The sequence below is a fragment of the Petaurus breviceps genome, unplaced genomic scaffold, assembly GCF_028583685.1.
Source record: "Petaurus breviceps papuanus isolate PSGF00001 unplaced genomic scaffold, PetGlider_PUasm1.0 173, whole genome shotgun sequence".
Classification (NCBI taxonomy): Eukaryota; Metazoa; Chordata; class Mammalia; order Diprotodontia; family Petauridae; genus Petaurus; species Petaurus breviceps.
In genome coordinates this window covers 12,280,004-12,299,500 of record NW_027185759.1, presented here as the reverse complement: position 1 = coordinate 12,299,500, position 19,497 = coordinate 12,280,004, and the positions used below count along the sequence as shown (strand labels likewise).

The 19,497-nt window shown below is 40.8% G+C and overlaps 1 protein-coding gene and 1 long non-coding RNA gene across 2 annotated transcripts in view; one reads left to right on the top strand and one right to left on the bottom strand.

The window, feature by feature from the left end:
• Positions 1-19,497, bottom strand: part of MBNL1 (muscleblind like splicing regulator 1) — a 219,873-nt gene that overhangs the window by 166,575 nt on the left and 33,801 nt on the right. The window contains exon 2 of the mRNA XM_069083423.1: positions 4,429-5,533. Within this exon, the coding sequence (XP_068939524.1) occupies positions 4,429-4,602 (174 nt within the window). The 5' untranslated portion in view covers positions 4,603-5,533. The remainder of the gene's footprint in view (positions 1-4,428; positions 5,534-19,497) is intronic.
• Positions 6,054-9,177, top strand: LOC138157696 (uncharacterized). The gene is made up of 3 exons (XR_011167433.1): positions 6,054-6,599; positions 7,150-7,257; positions 7,406-9,177. It is a non-coding gene; the product is annotated as an uncharacterized lncRNA (long non-coding RNA).

Below are 19,497 nucleotides of genomic sequence, written 5' to 3'. Positions count from 1 at the left end.
GGAAGAGGGAAGGAAAGAAGAGAGGGAAGGAGGAGGGAAGAAAGGAATGGGGAGGGAAGGAAAGAAGAGGGAAAGAAAAGGAAAGGAAGCAAGAAGGAAGGAAGGAATGGGGAGGGAAGGAAAGAAGAGGGAAAGAAAAGGAAAGGAAGCAAGAAGGAAGGAAGGAATTAAAACGAAAGAATTGAGAGGGTCCACCTGCATAATGAGAGACAGCAAGGAGGCAGGTGATTAAACCATTGGACCCAGTAAAGAAGACATGAGTTCAAATCTGCCCTCAGTTACTTACTGAGAGACCCTGGAAAAGTCACCTAAACTCTGTCTAACTCAGTATCCTTATCTGTAATACAGGAATAATAGCAACAGTTATCTTCCAGGGAAGTTCTGTTACTAAAAGGAGGTCATATCTGTAAAGTGCTCTGTGAACCTTACAGTACAATGTGAACACTGGCTAGAATGAGGACGGTGACCCTTACTCTATTGTGATCAAGGCAATTGCTTTCTGACACGATCTTCAATGGGTTTCCAATGCTTAGCACAGGGCCTGGCACAAAGCAGGCATTTTATAAATACTTGCTGAATGGCTGGCAAGGAGATTTACAGAATCCATCTCTGCCAATGAGAGCTGGGCAAATGAACTGGTAGAGGAACACATTTGGGCCTGATACCCTGAAAATCAATCTTCAGCTTTACAACGAAGGAATGCAGAAAATTCTCCCACCTGCAGCCAAAAGGCTCATGAAAACAAAGTAATTAAAAATTAAGTAGAAATAAAGTAAAATAAACTATATCACTAAACCATAATAGCCAAGATCCATATTTTGCTGACCACACTGAAATGACTCATTTCAAAGTTAAAACACTAACCTTTCAGAGACATCAAAGATTTATCTTTAAGCTAAAACTGGTCCTCTGAGAATCCCTGTTGGATGAACTAAAACTTGTCACGGAGTGCTACTGGACGGGGGATGGTAAGGGAGCTGAGGGACCTGTCATCAGTCCCTAAATTCATCCTTTCTGTACCCAAACAGGCAGTGGGAGGCCCTCTGCCCTCCCTATATATCAATACCTTCTTCAGGAACAATAAGAAAGCCTGCTTCCAGCACAATGGAAAACAGATTGTCAAAACCACTGAGGCTATGAGATACTGAATGGTCTCAAGATACAACTTGCAGGCAATTCCATTTTAGACGTGGAACAGTCAGCCTGAGATGAAAGCAGTGAAAATACTGGTTATAAAAGCAAAATGACTTAAAGGGGGAAAAGGCTTATGCAAAAGCAAAGTTTTCTCTGGGCTTTACTTGGTAGTGATGGTCTAGCTCAGGCCCGGCTGTCTGCAGTCTCTCATAGCACTAATTTCTGCATGTTCACACATTTCTCCCCATTTTTAACACAAGCCTGCTAAATTAGAAAGTAGCCAGTCCAATCTAAGTGAATAAATTCTTTTCAATTAATGGGAATTTACCATCAACAGGCCAAAATCCTTGCCCAATTTTCCTCGGGTTAAGATTCAGAAATGTGCCTGTTGTTTTCATGAAAATAAATGAACAGCTTTCTGAGCCTTTCTCCTCTTTTTCAATGAAATGCATTCTCTCTTCCCGATGAGAAACTCGGATTTAAGACACCTGGGAACGTAGCCAAAGTCAGAGACAGCACAGCTGAAGGGTACTACCATTTCACAGGGTCCTCTCACAAAGTATTTCGTTCGCCTTCCGAGCATTCTAAAAATAGCTGATTACACAGACTCCATCCATCTCATGCTCAAGAGATCAGCATAAGGCTGGCCCACGGCTTTCGGCACTACCTAGGACACCCTTTATTGAATAAGTCAGCAGATTGCAAAAGTTTGTAAAATTCCGACCGTTTAGATTTTGACTTTGTACAAATGGTCCAGCCATTTTGCGGGGGGAGGGAAGAGGGAAAGAGGCTTGGCGAAAGTCCACAACTCTGCCCAGTTGTAGGGCTTCAAACATGAATACCAGACTGTCTCTAATGATTTTTAAATATGTTTTTAATCTGTGGTAGCCACAAGGCTGAACAATGGAGGACTGCTATCTTGAAGGTAGGCTATTTAATATGATATCAAGGAACAAACAAAGCTTTTCTTGTGACTTGATATTATGGAACATATGCTGGCTTAATTATGGTGCTGGGCATTTTTTAAAGCTATCCTTCTTGAAAGAGAGGGTCACAGGAATCACGAACGGGACAATGTTCAATCCACATTTCAAATACTTTTTGTTATGTTGTCGTCTTTGCTAAATCCAGACAAACTGCTTTACTATATTTGGAGCATTATTTAGAAAAGGCCTTTTTGTGGGTGGTTTTTTTTTTAAGGAAGAACAGACAAACAACATAAGGAAGGACAAAGCGCAGAGTTATAAACCGATCCACACAGGTCCTTGTGAATAAAACATTGAGTATTGAAATTAGAAACCAAAACAATTAAAACCAAAACAGAAAGACACCTTGACAGCGACACTGGCTAAGATTATTCCCCTGCCACACGCCATGGCAGAAGGCTGGGGCTTTTCTCAAAAAGGGGCCATTTTGTGGGCAGGAACAAGCAATAACTGAAAAATTATTTAAGGATGGGGAAAAAAAGCCACTGAATCTTAATGGTTCACGTGGTTCCCAAAGACTGGGGAGACAGCTCTCCGGTGAAAACCCTCAATGTCTCGGCTACAGTGAAGTCTGGTCTTTATTCTGCAGTTGCAACCGTCTGCAAGGATAAAAGCAGGGTTCGCCAGGAATTGGGTCAGACTGGGGTTACTTGTGGGCACAGGTGGATCATGGCCATGGAGATTAGCCCCTCACCTCCATCTGGTGGGTACCCTTGCTGGTTACACCTGCATCCAGTCAACTCGAAATTACAAAGGCAAATGAGTTATACTCATAAAGACACAGACGCATGTCTTCTACCCCACCAAAAAAAGGAAGAAACAAATCCTAGGCCCCACAAGTTCCGGCTGTTAGACTTAAGGAAATGCTTCTCATTTAGTCCTTCTTTGTGTTTTCAAATGATTTTGTTTCTGTTTCTTACTTTCCAACACACACACAAGCGTGCCCACATGTTTCCCACTCTATCTCCAGCCTTAAAGTGATATCCTTGAAAATATATACATCCATTTTTAAAATGGACTACCCAAAGTAATGTTTAGTTTCTGGAGCTTAACAGAGCTGACCCCAAACTGGAGCTGAGGCCTCCTAAGGAAACCACAATACTTTGCAGATGACACTCTTCATACAAAGCTAATTCACTTTCTTTCAAAGGGCACATGGATTTCTTTAAAAGACGTACAAAGTTAACTAAGCTTTAATGCTGTTAACATGAAGGAAAAACACAGTCAGTGGATCAAAAGCAACCCCTTCCAGCTGCAGCAAACTCCACCAAACACCCTGAGATTACATGTCAAATCAAGCCACTTCTACTGCCTTTAAAAAGTCCCATTTTCAAACATGACACCTGACCTAGGCACCTGACACCATCTTTCTGTGCCAAGGGACTGCAGAGTAAATACTTAGAGATTGTGGTGCTCACAGAAGATGCTACATGAACACTGGGTCCTCCAGAGGGGCCAGTTCTAAATCAAAAGTCATCACAATTCAAAAAAGAAAACAAAATGCTAAGAAAACTCAGGGAGGATTTCAGGGACACTGAAAAAAATTCTGGTGATCAAGATCGCCACACTTCACAAGATTTATGGAGTGACAACAGGAGAAGCAAAAAAAGTCCGAGCTTCTCCTAACGCTAGCCAAGTGTGAGGTGAGAACTTTGCTAAGCACCACCTTTTCTATAGGCTGTTTAGTCACCAGATTAGTCACTGTCTTTATAATATTATCAACTAAAACATATAAAAATTACTAATGCCACAATACAGGAAGCTTCAATAATCTATCCATCGCTTTCCTTAATCTATAGAGACTCAAAATCCATGATTCTCGAACTACTTTACCAAGCACAGAAGCAGCATCTGAATCACTTAAATGTAATACGTGTTCATTTTCCCTCAGGCTCAAATTCTCCATATTTATGGAGGCTATGTCCCAATGTCTCCTTATACACATATATACACACCCATGCACATATAAACATGTATGTTCCTATACAGACACATGCATGAAGCAGTCTGTTCACACACCTGTCTTTAACTAAATAAAACATAAATATACCTAGAATTTTTGCTCTGTATAATAATCAGGGGTCCCAGGACTGATGGAGGTATCCCACAGTACCCTAAATAGGGCAGAACTGTATTTTAAATCCTATTATTTGCTTCCCCACAGAATAGACAACAAACACAAAATCAACAATAAAACCATCCCCCGTATCTAAATTGCTAGTCATTCTAAGACCAAGTTGTTTCTTTCCATTTTTCTTTCCTTCATTCAATTAAACCTTACCCTTAAAATAATAGAATATTTACTCACTTTCAATGAATCAAAGCAGGCGATTACTCGTCCATTTTCAACTTGGCAGCTTTTCGATGGATGTGCAAATTTACATTCCGTGTCTGCTCGAGAGCAAGTGCCCCTTTGGAACTCTCTACACACTTCCAGTGTGAGCCATTTGGTGTCCCGAATTGGTGTCACACTAACAGCCATGTTTAGATTTTACAGGTAGTTATTTTTTTTTTCAGTGAAACAAACGAATAAACCAAACCAAGCCCTCCCCCCCCAAAAAAAAAAAGCCAAACTGTTAAGACTGGAAATGATGAAAATGTCACCTCTTGAAATGCTCTGTCCCCAAATCCCTTCTCTTTAAAGGTACATGGAAAACTGTGTTGTCAAAATCAAGGAAAAGACCTCCCACTAGAAACTCACAGCATGAAACTGTTCATCGAAAGAGCTTTGGGACTTAGGAAAATACCAGGATCACAAGTTTATCAATGTTTCAAAGTGGGGTCGGGAACGAGCCTTGTGCTCTCAATAACCCATTCTCAGTGCCAATTTGGAGCCCAAAACACAAGCATGAAAACGTGGCAGACCCTTCGACACAGAATTTCCAAGCTGCTTTCAGCAAATTGTCTGAAAGGTAATCTCCCAGCTGAATTTGCAATTGGGTTCTGTGGTGCAATTGGTATTGATTAGTTTGGCATAGACAGATGCAGCGGCTTTAGAGCAACAATCGAGAAATGATTTTTGTTTGGTTGGTTGGTTTTTCCTCCTTGATTTTTCTGGCAGAAGAGATCTTACTTTTTTTTTTAGCAAACTTTTCTCAACCTCCCTTTTCCCTCTCTCTCTCTCCCTCTCTCTCTCCTCTCTCTCTCTCTCTCTCTCTCTCTCTCTCTCACTCTCTCTCTCTCTTTCTGTCTGTCTCTCTCTCTCTCCTAAAGCAGCCTAAGGCAATGCCAGATACTTAGAGGCTTTCTCTTGATTCTAAGTAGAAATGGGGGTGTCTGGGCTAGAGGCGGAGGGCGGAGGGTGGAGGTGCTGTCGTCGCGGTCTAGCTGGCAGCAAGCAAGGCAAAAGCAGAGCTGCTCTAGAAGCGGTCCAAGCAGCAGAGACGTCAGGAAAGGCACTTCTTAGTACCAACCTGTAGAAAAAAGAGATAGGTTACCATTTACCAAGTAGCACTTCACCGATGTCCCACAGTCTCACCACCTTGCCGTGCGACCCTAGACTATCCACCATTCGGGTCTGTCTCTTCCTTCCACGCAGAATACTTACGGTGCAGCCCATTGCAGCCAGCCATCGTAGATTTATTAAAAAAGGGGTCGCTTCCCTTTGCGAAGCAATGCATGATAGGGGAGAACCAATCACAGATAGGGTTGCAGCAATATTCTGGGCAGAAAGCCAATAGTGTGGGCTGTCTTATGAAAGGTCGCGCCTGTCAGACGTTCATTACTATGCTCTAAGCACAGAAAATGTCCATCAGATGGGACTTGTTCCACGGCAAGAGGACGAGCATGTGGGTTTTGAATTTACCCAACATGCAGTTAGTGGATTAAACCATGTTAGTTTTCAAAACAGCTCCCACATAAGCACACCAGCGATTGGAAATCACGGCGGCAAAGGCAAGCTTTCGGCCCGCAGCTCACTTTCCAGATGCCTTCCCTCTCCTCGGCTCTGCTCTGCTCTGCTGGGCTCTGGGCAGGCTCCCTGAGCCAGCCTGCTGGACTGACACGTGAATCCGAGAGGGAAGGGGGTGTTTACCAATGGTACATTCTCCCGACCTATCCGATTCACTTCCTTCCCAACCATAAGTGAGACGTCCAGCCGTCCTCCCCGCAAGCTCTCAGCTATATTGTAAAACTCTTCCATTCAGCCCGCAGACACTTTGTCAATATATATCACAGGCAGGCCAAAGAGGAACAAAGGCACCCTTTATGCCAGCATTTTTTCGAGCAAAAGCTGAGGTCATGTGGGGAAAAGGAGAATTGCAGTGTTGTCAGGACGTCTGGCAAAACATAAGTCATCCTCAAGGGAGAGAGTGATTCCGTCACAGAAGCATCAAATATTAAGGAGGGGATCTGATTTGGACGACACGGTGTACCTCTGAGGGAGACTTCCGAATGAGGGGCTGGACGCTGCCGGCTGCTGCCAATTATTCACTCAGCAGCTTTGGGGTGCTCATAATGATTTCATTTCCCTGATGACAGGTAATTCATCAATTACTCTCCTGAAACCCACTGTCTGTGAATAGGCATGTGTGTGTTTTTATTTTAATTTTTGTTTTTGTTATTCAAATAATCACAGAATCTTAGAGCTAAAAAAACTTCCATGACCAAAGGGTCCAGCTTAGATCTAAACAACATCCCTTTTAATCAAGCCAACAAAAGCACTCATTAAGCGCCCTTTGTGTGCCAGGCACTATGCCCAACTCTTACCCTCTAGATATTCTCCATAGGGATCATCCAACCTTCTCTTTTAGAGAAAAAAACCCATTTCCTCCCCAGCAGGCTCGTTACATTTTGGGACAGTGCTGCCATTAGCCTGCTTTCTTCACATTAGCCCATTCCATTTGGGGGTAACTTCAGCAGCTAGGGGGTCTCCCTTATCTTGAACCTTAAATGACATCTTGGCTACTTTGGAACTTTGCTCATGAAATGAACAAAATTGTAATTCTGAAAATTGAGTAGACCACCATGACCTTCAACAAACATAACGACATTTCTATCAGCAAACTTTTATCAAACATGTGCTCCACAGCTCAAGATCCTGGGCTAATATGAGAATGGAACAAGAGACACTCCTGGTATTTATGGACTTTCAAATGACAAATGGAAGATTAGGAACCATTGCTAAGTATGACACAAGGTAAAACAGGAAAATTGGGAAGGGTCGGGAAAGGCCTTAATACTCAGAAAATTTGCTATAAAGAATGTGTAGATGAAAAGAAATGTTTGTAATCTGTCTGTGACTTTTACCAGACTGGTGACAAGATGTTCCATTTTGCTTATCACAGCGACATTCAAGACCATCAACTAAATTACATTTTGTGTGTGGAGAGAACTCTCAAGCCTGTTACATGACAGATCTCTGAAGCAGGGGATCCCTGATGATAATAATGACTTTATTTCATGGTTTGTTTGGGGGTTTTGGGGGGGAGGTGGATGTGTTTGTTTGTTTGTTTGTTTGTTTTGACAGAGGATCCATCACACCCAGAACACATCACCTTCGCCTTGGTACCTCTCAGACCTTTCTCTTCCTTCAAAGCTCAGCTCTAAGACTTAGACAGATGAGCCACTTGTATACAAAATCTACCATTTATCACCTGTGGTACAACTTGTGTCACAAACTTTCAAAGTCTGCTGAAGAAGATGGAGCTAAGAGCTTCACAAACACATTGAGTCACTGGTCCCATCCTATCCTGTGCCCATCCCCATCCCCTCCCAATCCTCAGGAAACCTTAGGTGACTAGGTTCCTTTTTTTTTTCAGTAAAGATTTCCTTGATCTACAGCTCCCTCATACTTCTGAATGAGTTCTCTCTCAACCACAGAAACTATCCCAAAGCATTTAATATAGAGATGATCCCCCCATTCCCTACATTGTATTATACTTAGAAGTGTTCATTACACTTACACGTATCCTTCCCCCAATAAAATGTTAACTACTGGAGAAGGGCTGTGTCATTTAGATAAAAAAAAACACTTTGTATATTCAACCAATCAATTAATCAACAAGCATTTATCAAGAGCTTATTACCAGGCAGTGTGCTGAACAATTGCCGTAGGAACATGTTAAATTGTTTGAATGACTGGAATGATTTTATAAAATACAGTCAAATGCCAACCTAAACAAGCTCACTGTTGTATCGATTGGAAACTACCATGGGGGCCAAGTTGTATTTCTGAAACAAAAAGAACTGACAAAGAAAGATCGTGATAGAAGAAGCCATGAGGCAAATGTCAGGCCTGTTCCCAAACACCACGATGATTTTTTAAAAACCTGCAATGTATTTATTTATGGGACTGGAATAGCAGATCCAAAGAAGGTGCGTTTATTCTCTAGTCTTCATAAATATGCCATATTTCCAAGAACTGCCATGTGACTGAGATGCTGTGGATGAATCAATAGAAAGGAAAACCCCTTAGTACATAATGTGACCATAGAAGAAAGTCTATGGAATTGTATGTGTGTGCATGGGCACGTGTGTATAAAGTTCTGCTTTTGTACAGTCAAATGGGCAAGTTTTAAAGCTTTAAGTCCTGCAGGATGACTTAGGGAATGGGCAGGTTAAGTGATTTCTCCCCAGTCATGTAGCCTGGCTATGTGAGAAGGAAGATGAGAACTTTCCTGACTTATGGACTCTGCCCTGGGGCTTCTATAATTGGGTTCTAAACAGATCAAAGTCAGCTGCCTGTAATCCCACTTGGCTACTCAGGGGCCAACAGCAGTACTTCTGCCATAACCTTCAAAGGCAACTGAAAGGAATGGGTCACAACTTCATAACCACAGTGGCTGAGTGTTTGCTGGCAAAAGCCCACTTTGGAAGTGGACATCTCTGTCTGTCTGTCTCTGTCTCTCTGTCCCTATTTCTGTCTCTCTCTGTCTCTGTCTGTCTCTCTATCTCCCTCTGTCTTTATCTCTCTGCCTCTCTCCCTCTCTGTCTCTGTCTCTCTGTCTCTCTGTCTCTCTCTCTCTCTCTGTCTCTCTGTCTCTCTCTCTCTCTCTCTGTCTCTCTCTCTCTGTCTCTGTCTCTGTCTCTGTCTCTCTCTCTCTCTCTCTCTCTCTCTTTATATATATATATATATATATATATATATATATCTTTCTCTGTCTCTCTCTCCCTCTGTCTCTCTTTGTCTCTGACTGTCTGTTTCTGTCCCTCTGTCTCTCTCTATCTCTTTCTATTTCTGTGTCTCTGTATCTGTGTGTGTGTCTCTGTCTGTCTCTGTCTATCTCTCTATCTCTGTCTCTCTGTCTCTGTCTCTCTCTCTCTCTTTCTCATCACTGCTTAGAATTAACAGAGACCTAAAGGGTCATTTAATTAAGCCTCTCATTTTACAGAATCAGGCTCAGAGGCAATAACTAACCCAACAAATTGGAAATTACACCATTTCCACATTATTATGAACATGTATTAGCATATACAGAGATAGCAATAAAAATGTCAAAAGAGGAAATAAACATTTATGTGGTGCCTCCTACATCGCAGGCACTAGGCTCAGCAATTTACAAACACTGTTCCATGTGATCTCACAGCTCTACAAAGCAGGTGCCATTATTATCTCCATTTTACATTGAGGAAACTGGGGCAAACAGAAGTTAAGGGACTTACCCAGGGTCACACGGCTAGTAAGTATCTGAGGATGGATCTGAGCTAAGACCTTTCCAACTGCAGACCTGGAGTTCTTTCTCTTGCACCACCTTACTACCTAACAGTCAGGGGTCTGGCTCTGATGGAACTGGCCTTACACCTGCTCAATTTAGTTGATTTTTACCATATGCTGATGCTCACTTGTTTGTATACGATTTACCTCCCCATCCAAAGGCCAAAACACAAAGAAAAAAATTGTGATAATTGTAATGGTGGCTTAGTTGAGTTCCAGTTAACTGAAATTTGACAGTACAGATACAGCCCAGAAATGTCATTAACTGCTTCCATGAAAACACAGAGTCTGCTCAAATGATGTATGAGGCATTTAGTCCAATAAGAATAATGTTATAAATTCAAAACCCATTTCTAAGACACTAAAATTTAGACTATCAAACTTAACACAGGCGAAAAATGAGAGATGAAATAATTTTTTGACTTAGTTTGAAGAAGTCTTGCTTTTTCCAGGGGCTGCTGAGGGGGAGATGAAAGGAGGGAAAAACTCCTCTGGGTCAACTCCAAAACTGTTTTCTGATTAGTTGCTGCTCTCCACCAATCAGAGGGCAGAGAAATTCTTGAAGATCAAGGTGAAAAGATACTAATCAGAGAAAATATTAGTTCCCTTGGAGTTTGATCATGATAAATTAACAATTTTTTAATCAAACATAGATTTAGTCAATATTAGATGACTCATGCTATAATTCAATCAACTATGCCATCAATTCAAGTCGTCCATTTAAATGTCAAAAAAGGTGATAACAAGTCTACACACACACACTTTTTTGTTCTGTATTGACACAATCTAGGTATATTGTTGCATTCATTGCCCAAGCTATAGAAATATTCACAAGAAATGCTTGGGCTAAAGAAATGTATTGTTTTTAAAGGAGTGATTGATTTCATCCTGATTCAGAAATATTCATTAGTTGTTTTTTTAAGTAACAGCTGAGATAAATACTTGTGCACATCAAAGTATACCTTGATAAACTATTTCTGTTATAGAACTGAAGTCCAGCCACAGTGCTTTAGTATGGCCTAGACTTGTCCCTAGATTCCCAAAAGCAATGTTGATAGGGAACATGCTTCAGCAAGCTCTCTGGCCTGACAACAAACTCTGTGTCCAGCATCTAAGGACCAGCCTAGCTATATTCAAGGGGGTTCGACTCTGGAAACATGGATACCATGTGATGCCCCTCTTTCTGTGGAGAGGGGAAGGAATCACAGAAGATCATGAAGAATAAGACATAAAAGTATGGGAGAATATGGCATTGGTTGGGAGGCACCCATTCACTCCCAAAGGCATCACAGTTTCTTTTAAAGTAATAAAAGAGCAAATACCATATAGCTGGGGGAAAATTGACAGTTTTACATTGAACACCCCAAGCTCTATGAATATTTTTAAAATTCCATCCCCGCCCCCACAAAAGGCTCTTAACCTGATCTCCACTTGGAGACATCAGCAGTTGAATTCCACACACTGAAAGTATAGGGCATCACAATTGGTCCAATGCCATATTTTATAAGAAACCATCACCAATGGATTTGAAAGACAACTCTGGCACAGGGATCAATAATCACTTTTTTCCTGAGTAGCAATAGGAGCTCCGTAATGACTATGGTTGCCAGTAACCAGTCTCAAGCATTAATGAGGGAAAGAAGAAGCAGAAGGAGAGATGTGAAAAAACAAGGAGAGATATAGGAGAGAGAGAAGGTCAGTATGGTAAGCTAGAGGAAAGATAAGGCCAAGTATGGTGAAAGATAACCACTTACTATCTGAGATGCCATTGGGTGAGGCCAGGCTGGAGGATGCCCTCCTGCTCCAACTGGATAATCCAATAAACCACTAAGATAAGCTTGCAAAGTAGTAAAACCCCCCACTTTGCAGGACATGATAAGTGTTATGAGTGAAACGAAATTTCTTGACAACGTAAAAATCAACAAATAACAATTTTCTCTCTTAAGATGAAATATGAGAGTGTAGCTATTTGGGAATCCATCCTGGATACAATCCAACTCAACCAATACTTATCCAGCACCTATTGTGTGCAAGGCCATATGGCTATCATTCAAGGTCCATACAAGATGTTCGCTTGAAGCATGCTGGATTGGGCTGCAGAACAGATCCTATTTAATGTCTGCTTGTGAGCTTTAAGTACATCAGTCTTGGTGTTGTTTCTATTATTGCTGTTTTCTAAAACAAACTCCCTTCACAGAACTCTGCCTTCTCCAAATTATTTTGTATTCATTCTGTAGTGGATAGAGCCAGGAAACCCTGAGTTCATGTCCAGCCTCAGACCTGCTGCCTGTGAGACCCTGGGTAAGCTCCAGACTTCTCAGTGCCCTGCAAAAAATATGCTGCCTCACTTTTGTAGAGGAAGTTCCCTCTACCTCTGACATGACAGATCCAGTCTCTTTCCTTTTCCCACCATTCTCCTTTCCTTAGCATCATCACCCATTTTCTCCTTTCCTCCATTTTCAGAGCAAAAGATACTTCACTTTTGGCATAAGCTGATTCATCTGTCTACATTTAATACCTCTTTCCCAGTCCTTCCAGAACCTCACTCTGACAGTGATTCTCATACAACAGTCAGTCATTCCATTTCCACTGGCTCTTGCCCACTGGATTAGAGACATGCTCAAATCTTGCCAGCTCTTTCTTTACCAAACTTTTTGGGTACACTTCTACTCCACCCAGCTGCTAGCCCAGCTCTCTTCTCTCCCATGAAGCCAAACCTTCACCCCAGGCCTTCTCTCCCCTGCTCCCAGAACCTCCACTATCTTGTCAGCCAAATTCTTCTCCATATCCCTAGGCCCCTTCCTTTGTCTGAAATGTGGATTCCTAACGAGGGGAAGACAACAATGGGTGAGATGATTCCTATGCCCCCTCTAACATGCAATGAAAGGTATTTAAGAGTACCATAGTGGGGAATGAGACACACAGACAACTGACCTATAAGACAACATAGAATAGGCTGTGAAAGTGCCAAAGAAAGATAAAAAATACTCCAATTTGAGGAAAAACAAAAGGTCAAAGGAAAGAATGATCACCTCTTCTGGGAGAATTCTCAGGATGTTCTCCATGACTGTAAGCAGGCAACGCAAGAGCTCCAGGCCTTAGATCATTGCCCAGGCACAGAACTGATTTCTTCTGCTATTTCTATTATTCTACTATCATCACACTGTTCACTTAAGTTCACTGGCCTCGAGATGGCAGGTTATGCCTTGTAATTAGGCAGCTGCTCACATTGCAAAATGACTCGATGAAAGCAGAATGAAAGCCCACTCCCTTCCCTGAAATCAAAACAAACAAACCCACCTCTATGAAATGGCCACACAGAAATTCATCCTTTCAACAGGATAAGAGGACCTGATGTGCCAGCTCGGTCTGCTTTCTGATTCAGCCTGATGGCGGCTCTGCAATTTAACAAAGTCTGAGCCAGAGCCCACAAATGCATAAACCTCTTTGTGTCAGTAAACTGGGCATTTACGGAAGCCCTAGTGACTCCCCACCACCCAAGACTAATGCTTCACTTAGTGCCCTAAAGCAACGATTCCCTAATTGAGAAGAGAACCCAGGTCCAGAAAGGTTCATGGTAGCTTTCAGAAGTACTCAGCTCACTATCAGTTTGCAGAAAAACACAGGTCATTATTTAATCATTAATGCGCTCGCATGTTACTCTGGCACAGCTCAGACTGAAAGCATGGGAAGATCGATCAAGATGGGAATGAGCCCGTTGTGGTCCTGCAGGTTTATGGATGGGTTTGGGGATGATTTCAGAGAGTTCATGAACTTGGAAAGGGTAAAAATACATCTTGATGTCAATGCAATGGGTTCCCTTTGTCATTCAATGGATAACTGATTTTATTCATCTAGACACATCTGAACTAAAGAAAACAACCACAAAATCAAAGAGCTGGATTTCTGAGGGTTTGCTAACCTCCATCTTCTCATGTTCATACAAACTGCATGAGAATGGCCTTCATCACCATCACTGTGTCATGGCCAGCCCCCCCCCCCGTGGGAAATCTGGCCAAATCTCTAGGTGCTGCTCAGAAATACACATTCAAATAGTTAAAGAAAATGTTCTATTTCATTAAGAAGCTAGAAAAATAAAGATAGAATTTCTTCTCCATCCTAGTTCCTGGGCCCCTTAAGAATTCCAGGTAAAGAAGCTCTGACCTACTATTATATATATATGTAATATATATATATATATATATATATATATGTAATAGCAGCTGTTTTGTGGTGGTAAGGAGTGGGAAATCGAAGGCATGCCCATCAACTGAGGAATGATTAAACAAGTTGTGGTATGTGATTGTGATGGAATACTACTGCTCTAGAAGAAATGACCAGCAAAATAATTACAGAAAAACAGGAAAAGAAAATCTAATAATTCATGCCAGGTGAAGTGAGCAGAGCCAGGACAACACTGTACACAATAGTCATCCTGTAAGGATGACCACTAACTACTGAAGACTTAACGACTCTAATTTACGCAACGATCCAAGACAATTCTCAAAGACCAATGATGAAAAAAGGTCACTACCTCAAGAGAGAGAACTGATGACCTCTGAATGCAGATAGAAGCAATTTTTTTTAACTTTCTTTTTTTTGGTTTGTTTTATTTTGTTTGTGTTTTCATTTGCAACATGACTATATGGAAAAATTTTGGCATAACTTTCAGGTATACTTCATATCAAATTGCTTGCCTTCTCAAGGAGGGGGGAAAGAGAGAAAAAAATTTGAACTCAAAATATTTAAAAATTATTGCTAAAATTGTTACATATAATTGGGAAATAGTTAACCAGGTAAATAAAAAAAAATTTACATCTCTGACGTAGTCCAAATTCCACATTCTACAGATTTGGAAACTGAGGTCTATTAAACAGCTTGGTCAAAGCTTGGAGTCAAATGATAGGAAGGAAGGTATTATTACATTCCATTTGACATAAAGAAATTGAGGCCAACAACAGTTAGGTAATTTACCCAAGGACACACAGATAACAGGTATCTAAGGATGGATTTCAACTCTGGTCTTCCTGGCTCCAGGCACGGTGGTTTCTTGCTTCTATTCACTCTACCACGCACACCATACTATAAATAACATATTTAGAATTTGATAATGATCTATGGAATGGGAGTATTTCATGAGCAGCATTATAGAAGACCCATAAATGCCATGAAGAGGAAAGCATTGATGACAAGATCTAATTAGCAGCACAGCATCACAGTAGAGCATTCTCTCGCCAATTTGATAATAGACCATCTATAGACCAACAAACCTTGTTCTAACTAGAGCAATCAAAAGGTGTTAGGTATGGAATGCTACATTGATGACAAAGAATTGTTGGCACAGATAACCATGTTGCTTATCTAGTCACCAGCTGACAAACAGCGAGACAGCTAAGTGGTACAATGGAGAGCGCGCAGGACCTGCAGTCAGGAAGACCTGAGTTCAAGTTCAGCCTTAGACAAATGGTGAGCCTTGACTCACTTAATCTCTTTGCCTCAGTTTTAGAATATGTTAGTTTCAATAAATTTATAAGTATTGATTAGAAAACCTCTGTGCTCCAGGGACTATACTAAACCCTGAGAATCCAAATACAGAAAAGTGAAGAAGCCCTAATCACAGAGAGCTGACATTCCAGTGGGAAAGATGCCAAGGATGTATTGAAATATAGGCAGAAAAAAAATCAAAAGAAGAAAGAGAAAAAATACAAAAGCAGTTCATTCCAGAGTAGTTTGCAAGGAATGCTAGCATTTGGGAGATCAAAAAAGGCTTCATGTAGACCAGAGGTTCTTAACCTTGGACCCCAGAACTTTTATTTAAAAATCGCTAATTATATTTAATACAATTGCCATCCTATGTAACCCTTTGTATTTTATTTCATGCACTAAGAATATTATTCTGGACACCATCAGACTGCTAAAGGGGTCTATTCCATAAGAATTTCTTAACCTACATCGTGAAGAGAAGGATTCTGCAAGGCCGAGAGAGGTAAGGAGGGAGAACCTTACAACCATGGCCGGGATGACAACTGCAGATACAGAGATGGGGGTGGAGTATCTAGTGGGAATAACAGAGAGGCCACAGGACATGAACAGCAGTGTGCTGAGGGAGTAGTAATAGCATACATATGGAAGGAAAACAAATGAAGGCGGCTTGCTGTTATCTTAGAGGAAATGAGAAGCCAATGGAGGGGAGGAGTCCCTAAACCAGTGGTTTGCCAACATTTGGTTACAGAACCCCTTTATACTCTTAAAATTTGCTAAGGGCCCCAAAGAACTTTTGTGTCTGTGGAATATTTCAAATAATGTTTACTGTATTTGAAATTAAAAATTGATAAAATTTAAAATATTTATTGATGAATACATTTAAGATACTAATAAACCCACTATGTTAATATAAATGTTTTAATGAAAAAATATATTTTCTTAAAAAATTAGGGAGAAGAGTGTCATTGTTTTAAATATTTTACAATGTCTCTAAAAGAAGGGGACACTTGTATTTATCAGCTGTGTCAAAAACAGGCTATTTTACAAGGATGGGATTATATTTTTTCAATTGATAAGTGTAGTTTTCATTTTTTGAAATTCCATAAATCAGGCTATTGGAGCTAGAGCAATTTACTGTCTAAGCTGATAGTCTGCTAATGACATATGGAAGAAAAAGATCTGAGTAGCTAACGTACAAGGCATCAGACATAACAAACTCAACAGATGCTCTATGATACTTGATTTCTCCTCATTCTTCTGGGTTGCCAAAACCAAAACATTCACCCCACCCCCTGGCTGCCAACCTGCTGGTGATGAGTCGATTCATACTTAAATAGTCTGGTTATTAGGAAGCAGACACAGAATGTCTTCATCCCTGATGCTTTTCCAGCTGAACAGGGACTGTCAGACCTTGAGCTCAGCATAGATAATTAACGATGATGATGATAACTCACATTTATATGATGCCTTAAGGTTTGTATGGCATTTTACCAGTGACCTCGTTTTGTCCACTCAACCACCCTGTGAAGTAACAAGATATCACTTTCCTCATTTTATAAATGACGAAATGGGGGTACAGGAGTCCAAGCTACCCCTCCAGAATGACAAAGCTATCAAGTATCTGAAACAGGATTCACACTCAGGTCTTCCCTCCCGGACTTGGCCAGTCCTCTGCCTGCCTGTCCCTTCACTTCCTCACAGTAAGAGCCTTTCATTATTCAGGGTGACCTCTCCATGGCAGTGAAAGTTCTGAGTTCCTAATCTTACAATATCAAAACATGTTTACAACTCTTCAGAAATATGGTCACAGATCTCAATTGATTATTTGCCTCTTTCCTACTTCGTATCTCTCAGAGGCCAGATCTCCATCATCGAAAAACTCAGTCAGTATCTGATAGACCTGAAATGTGTTAGTCCACAGATGACCAGACTATTGCTGCTCTAAGTGCTCATCAGAGGAGAAGAGCCTGATTTAATACTTAGCTTATCCACTGAATTACTGAATTTTTTTCTACTTTCTGTCAATCAGCTGGTTATGTCTACTCTCTCCAGTTAGGGTCACTAACATTTTAGAAAGCTATAGCTGCTGGTCATCATAGTGGAGACAATTATACAGAGGTTAAATAGACAAGCTGGTTATTATGTGCTCAAGTTCTGAGCAGTAGAAAAAATGAATCTTGGTGTCATGACAATTTTCAGAGAGAAAAGAAGATTGATACAATGGGAATTGAGGTTTGGGATAATATTGTGCTAATTTAAAGAGTATCGGAGAAAACATGGTACCAGAACAAGGGAGTCGCCAGTCCCTACAGTATATACTGATTAGAGTACAGCTAGACAATTTTGTTCACTTTGGGGTTTCACATCTTCAGAGGGCTGTAGAAAGACTAGATAAGATCCACAGGAAGGTCAATGGAATGGGGTCATGAAAGTAGAACAGAAAGAATGGATGAAGGATTAAGGGACATTTAATCAGTTGGAAAGGTGTTATATTTGAACTCTAAAGACTTCATGGCCCTGCCACATGACCCTGAGCAAATTTCCTCATCTTTAAAACAAGAGAGATTGACTCAATGTCCCATTGTAAAAGACCTGCAATTTCTTAACCTGAATGGCATAATAAATTGGTAAATTGTTACCTCTCTGGAGAGTGGGGGCAGGAGGAGAGGGAAAGACAAAGAACAAGAATAGAATCATTCAACATCATTTTATCTTCATAAATTCTTTATTACTGGTACTATTTGACGGAACTAATTTTTAAGAATTTCTGACTTTAATAATTGCCAAAAGATGTGTTTTAAAATAATATAGGCAACTCAATGATGCAATTGTGTCAGAGCAAGGTTTTGCAGGCAGATCTTCCTGAATCTGACTCAAGATCTCAATTTCCCAATTTCCTACTGGCTGTTCTACAGCCCTAAAATATGCTCCCTCTTTACTACTCCCTCAGAGAATCCTTCTCTTCCTTTAAGACACAGGGCAAGCATCACCTTCTATATGTGAATCCTTTCCTGCCCTTCCCTCTCACTGATCTGGTTCCATCCCTCCCTAAATACTCACGTTCAATTCTCTTGTACTGATTTCCTTTATAAGGATTCCCTATGAATACCTGCTGTCTCTCTTGATCTCTGAGGTCAAGGGAAGTTTCGATTTTTTTCTTCGTATACTCAAATCTGGCACACAGTAGGCACTTCATAAATGTAGGACTAACTATGACTATACTTGCTCCATTTCTGCATTTGAATTGTTTCAAACTCACTTGTCACCATGTGATAGGTCCCTACAGCCATAGGCCAAAAGATAACACAAATTCAAGGTCCAGGGTTTGGTTAAAAATGGTGACCATATCATAGGAATTCCAACTGCTGCTAGGATGGAGAACACCTAAAACATGCCGCATTAAACATGAATTGCTATGAGAGAAGTATGTAAAGTCCACATTTCTAATTAAAGAACAAAAATAAGTACTCTGTAAAATCCGATAAAGAGAGCCAGTCAATGTCATGACTCGACTGCACCTTAAACACGGGGCTGGGGGGCATCCATGCCCTGCACACCTCAGGGGACAGACTTCAGTGGGAACTGACAACTTCGGGGGAGAAGTCATGAAAGCGCCGTTCTTGCTTCATTGGAAGCACCGCCAAATGCAGGGTTGCTGCAAGCTTCCATCCAGGGTGTCTTTGGCAATTGTAGAGAACCTTAGATCATGGCCGAAAGTGAGCCATCGACTCATTCTCTTCTATTTTCAGCTCCCTACTCAGCAATTACTATATTCTGACTGACTCTCACTTGACATTGTTATCATCAACCTGGAAAGCAATACTACACAGTCACAACCCCCAAGATCTCCCTTTGGGGGAAAACAAATAAATCAAAATCATTCCTTATAAGCTAAGATTCATGGAAATAAAATCAACATGTATTTACTATGTACTTATTATGGGATGGTCTGATCCTAAACCTGTCAAAATTAGCACATTCATTTTAAGTAATGCAATTAGGTATCAAGGAATATAGAAGGAAATGTTATTAATGTTACTACACAGAATAATTTCATGAAGCTTTTCAAATAATAGGTGAAATTTTTGCTATTTTTTTTCTCATGAATACTTTAAAAAACCTATAATTACATTTGTGTGGGAATTCCCTGTACCAATTCTGACCTCAAAACAGATATAATAGATTACTGTAGGGAAGGAAGGAAGGAAGGAAGGAAGGAAGGAAGGAAGGAAGGAAGGA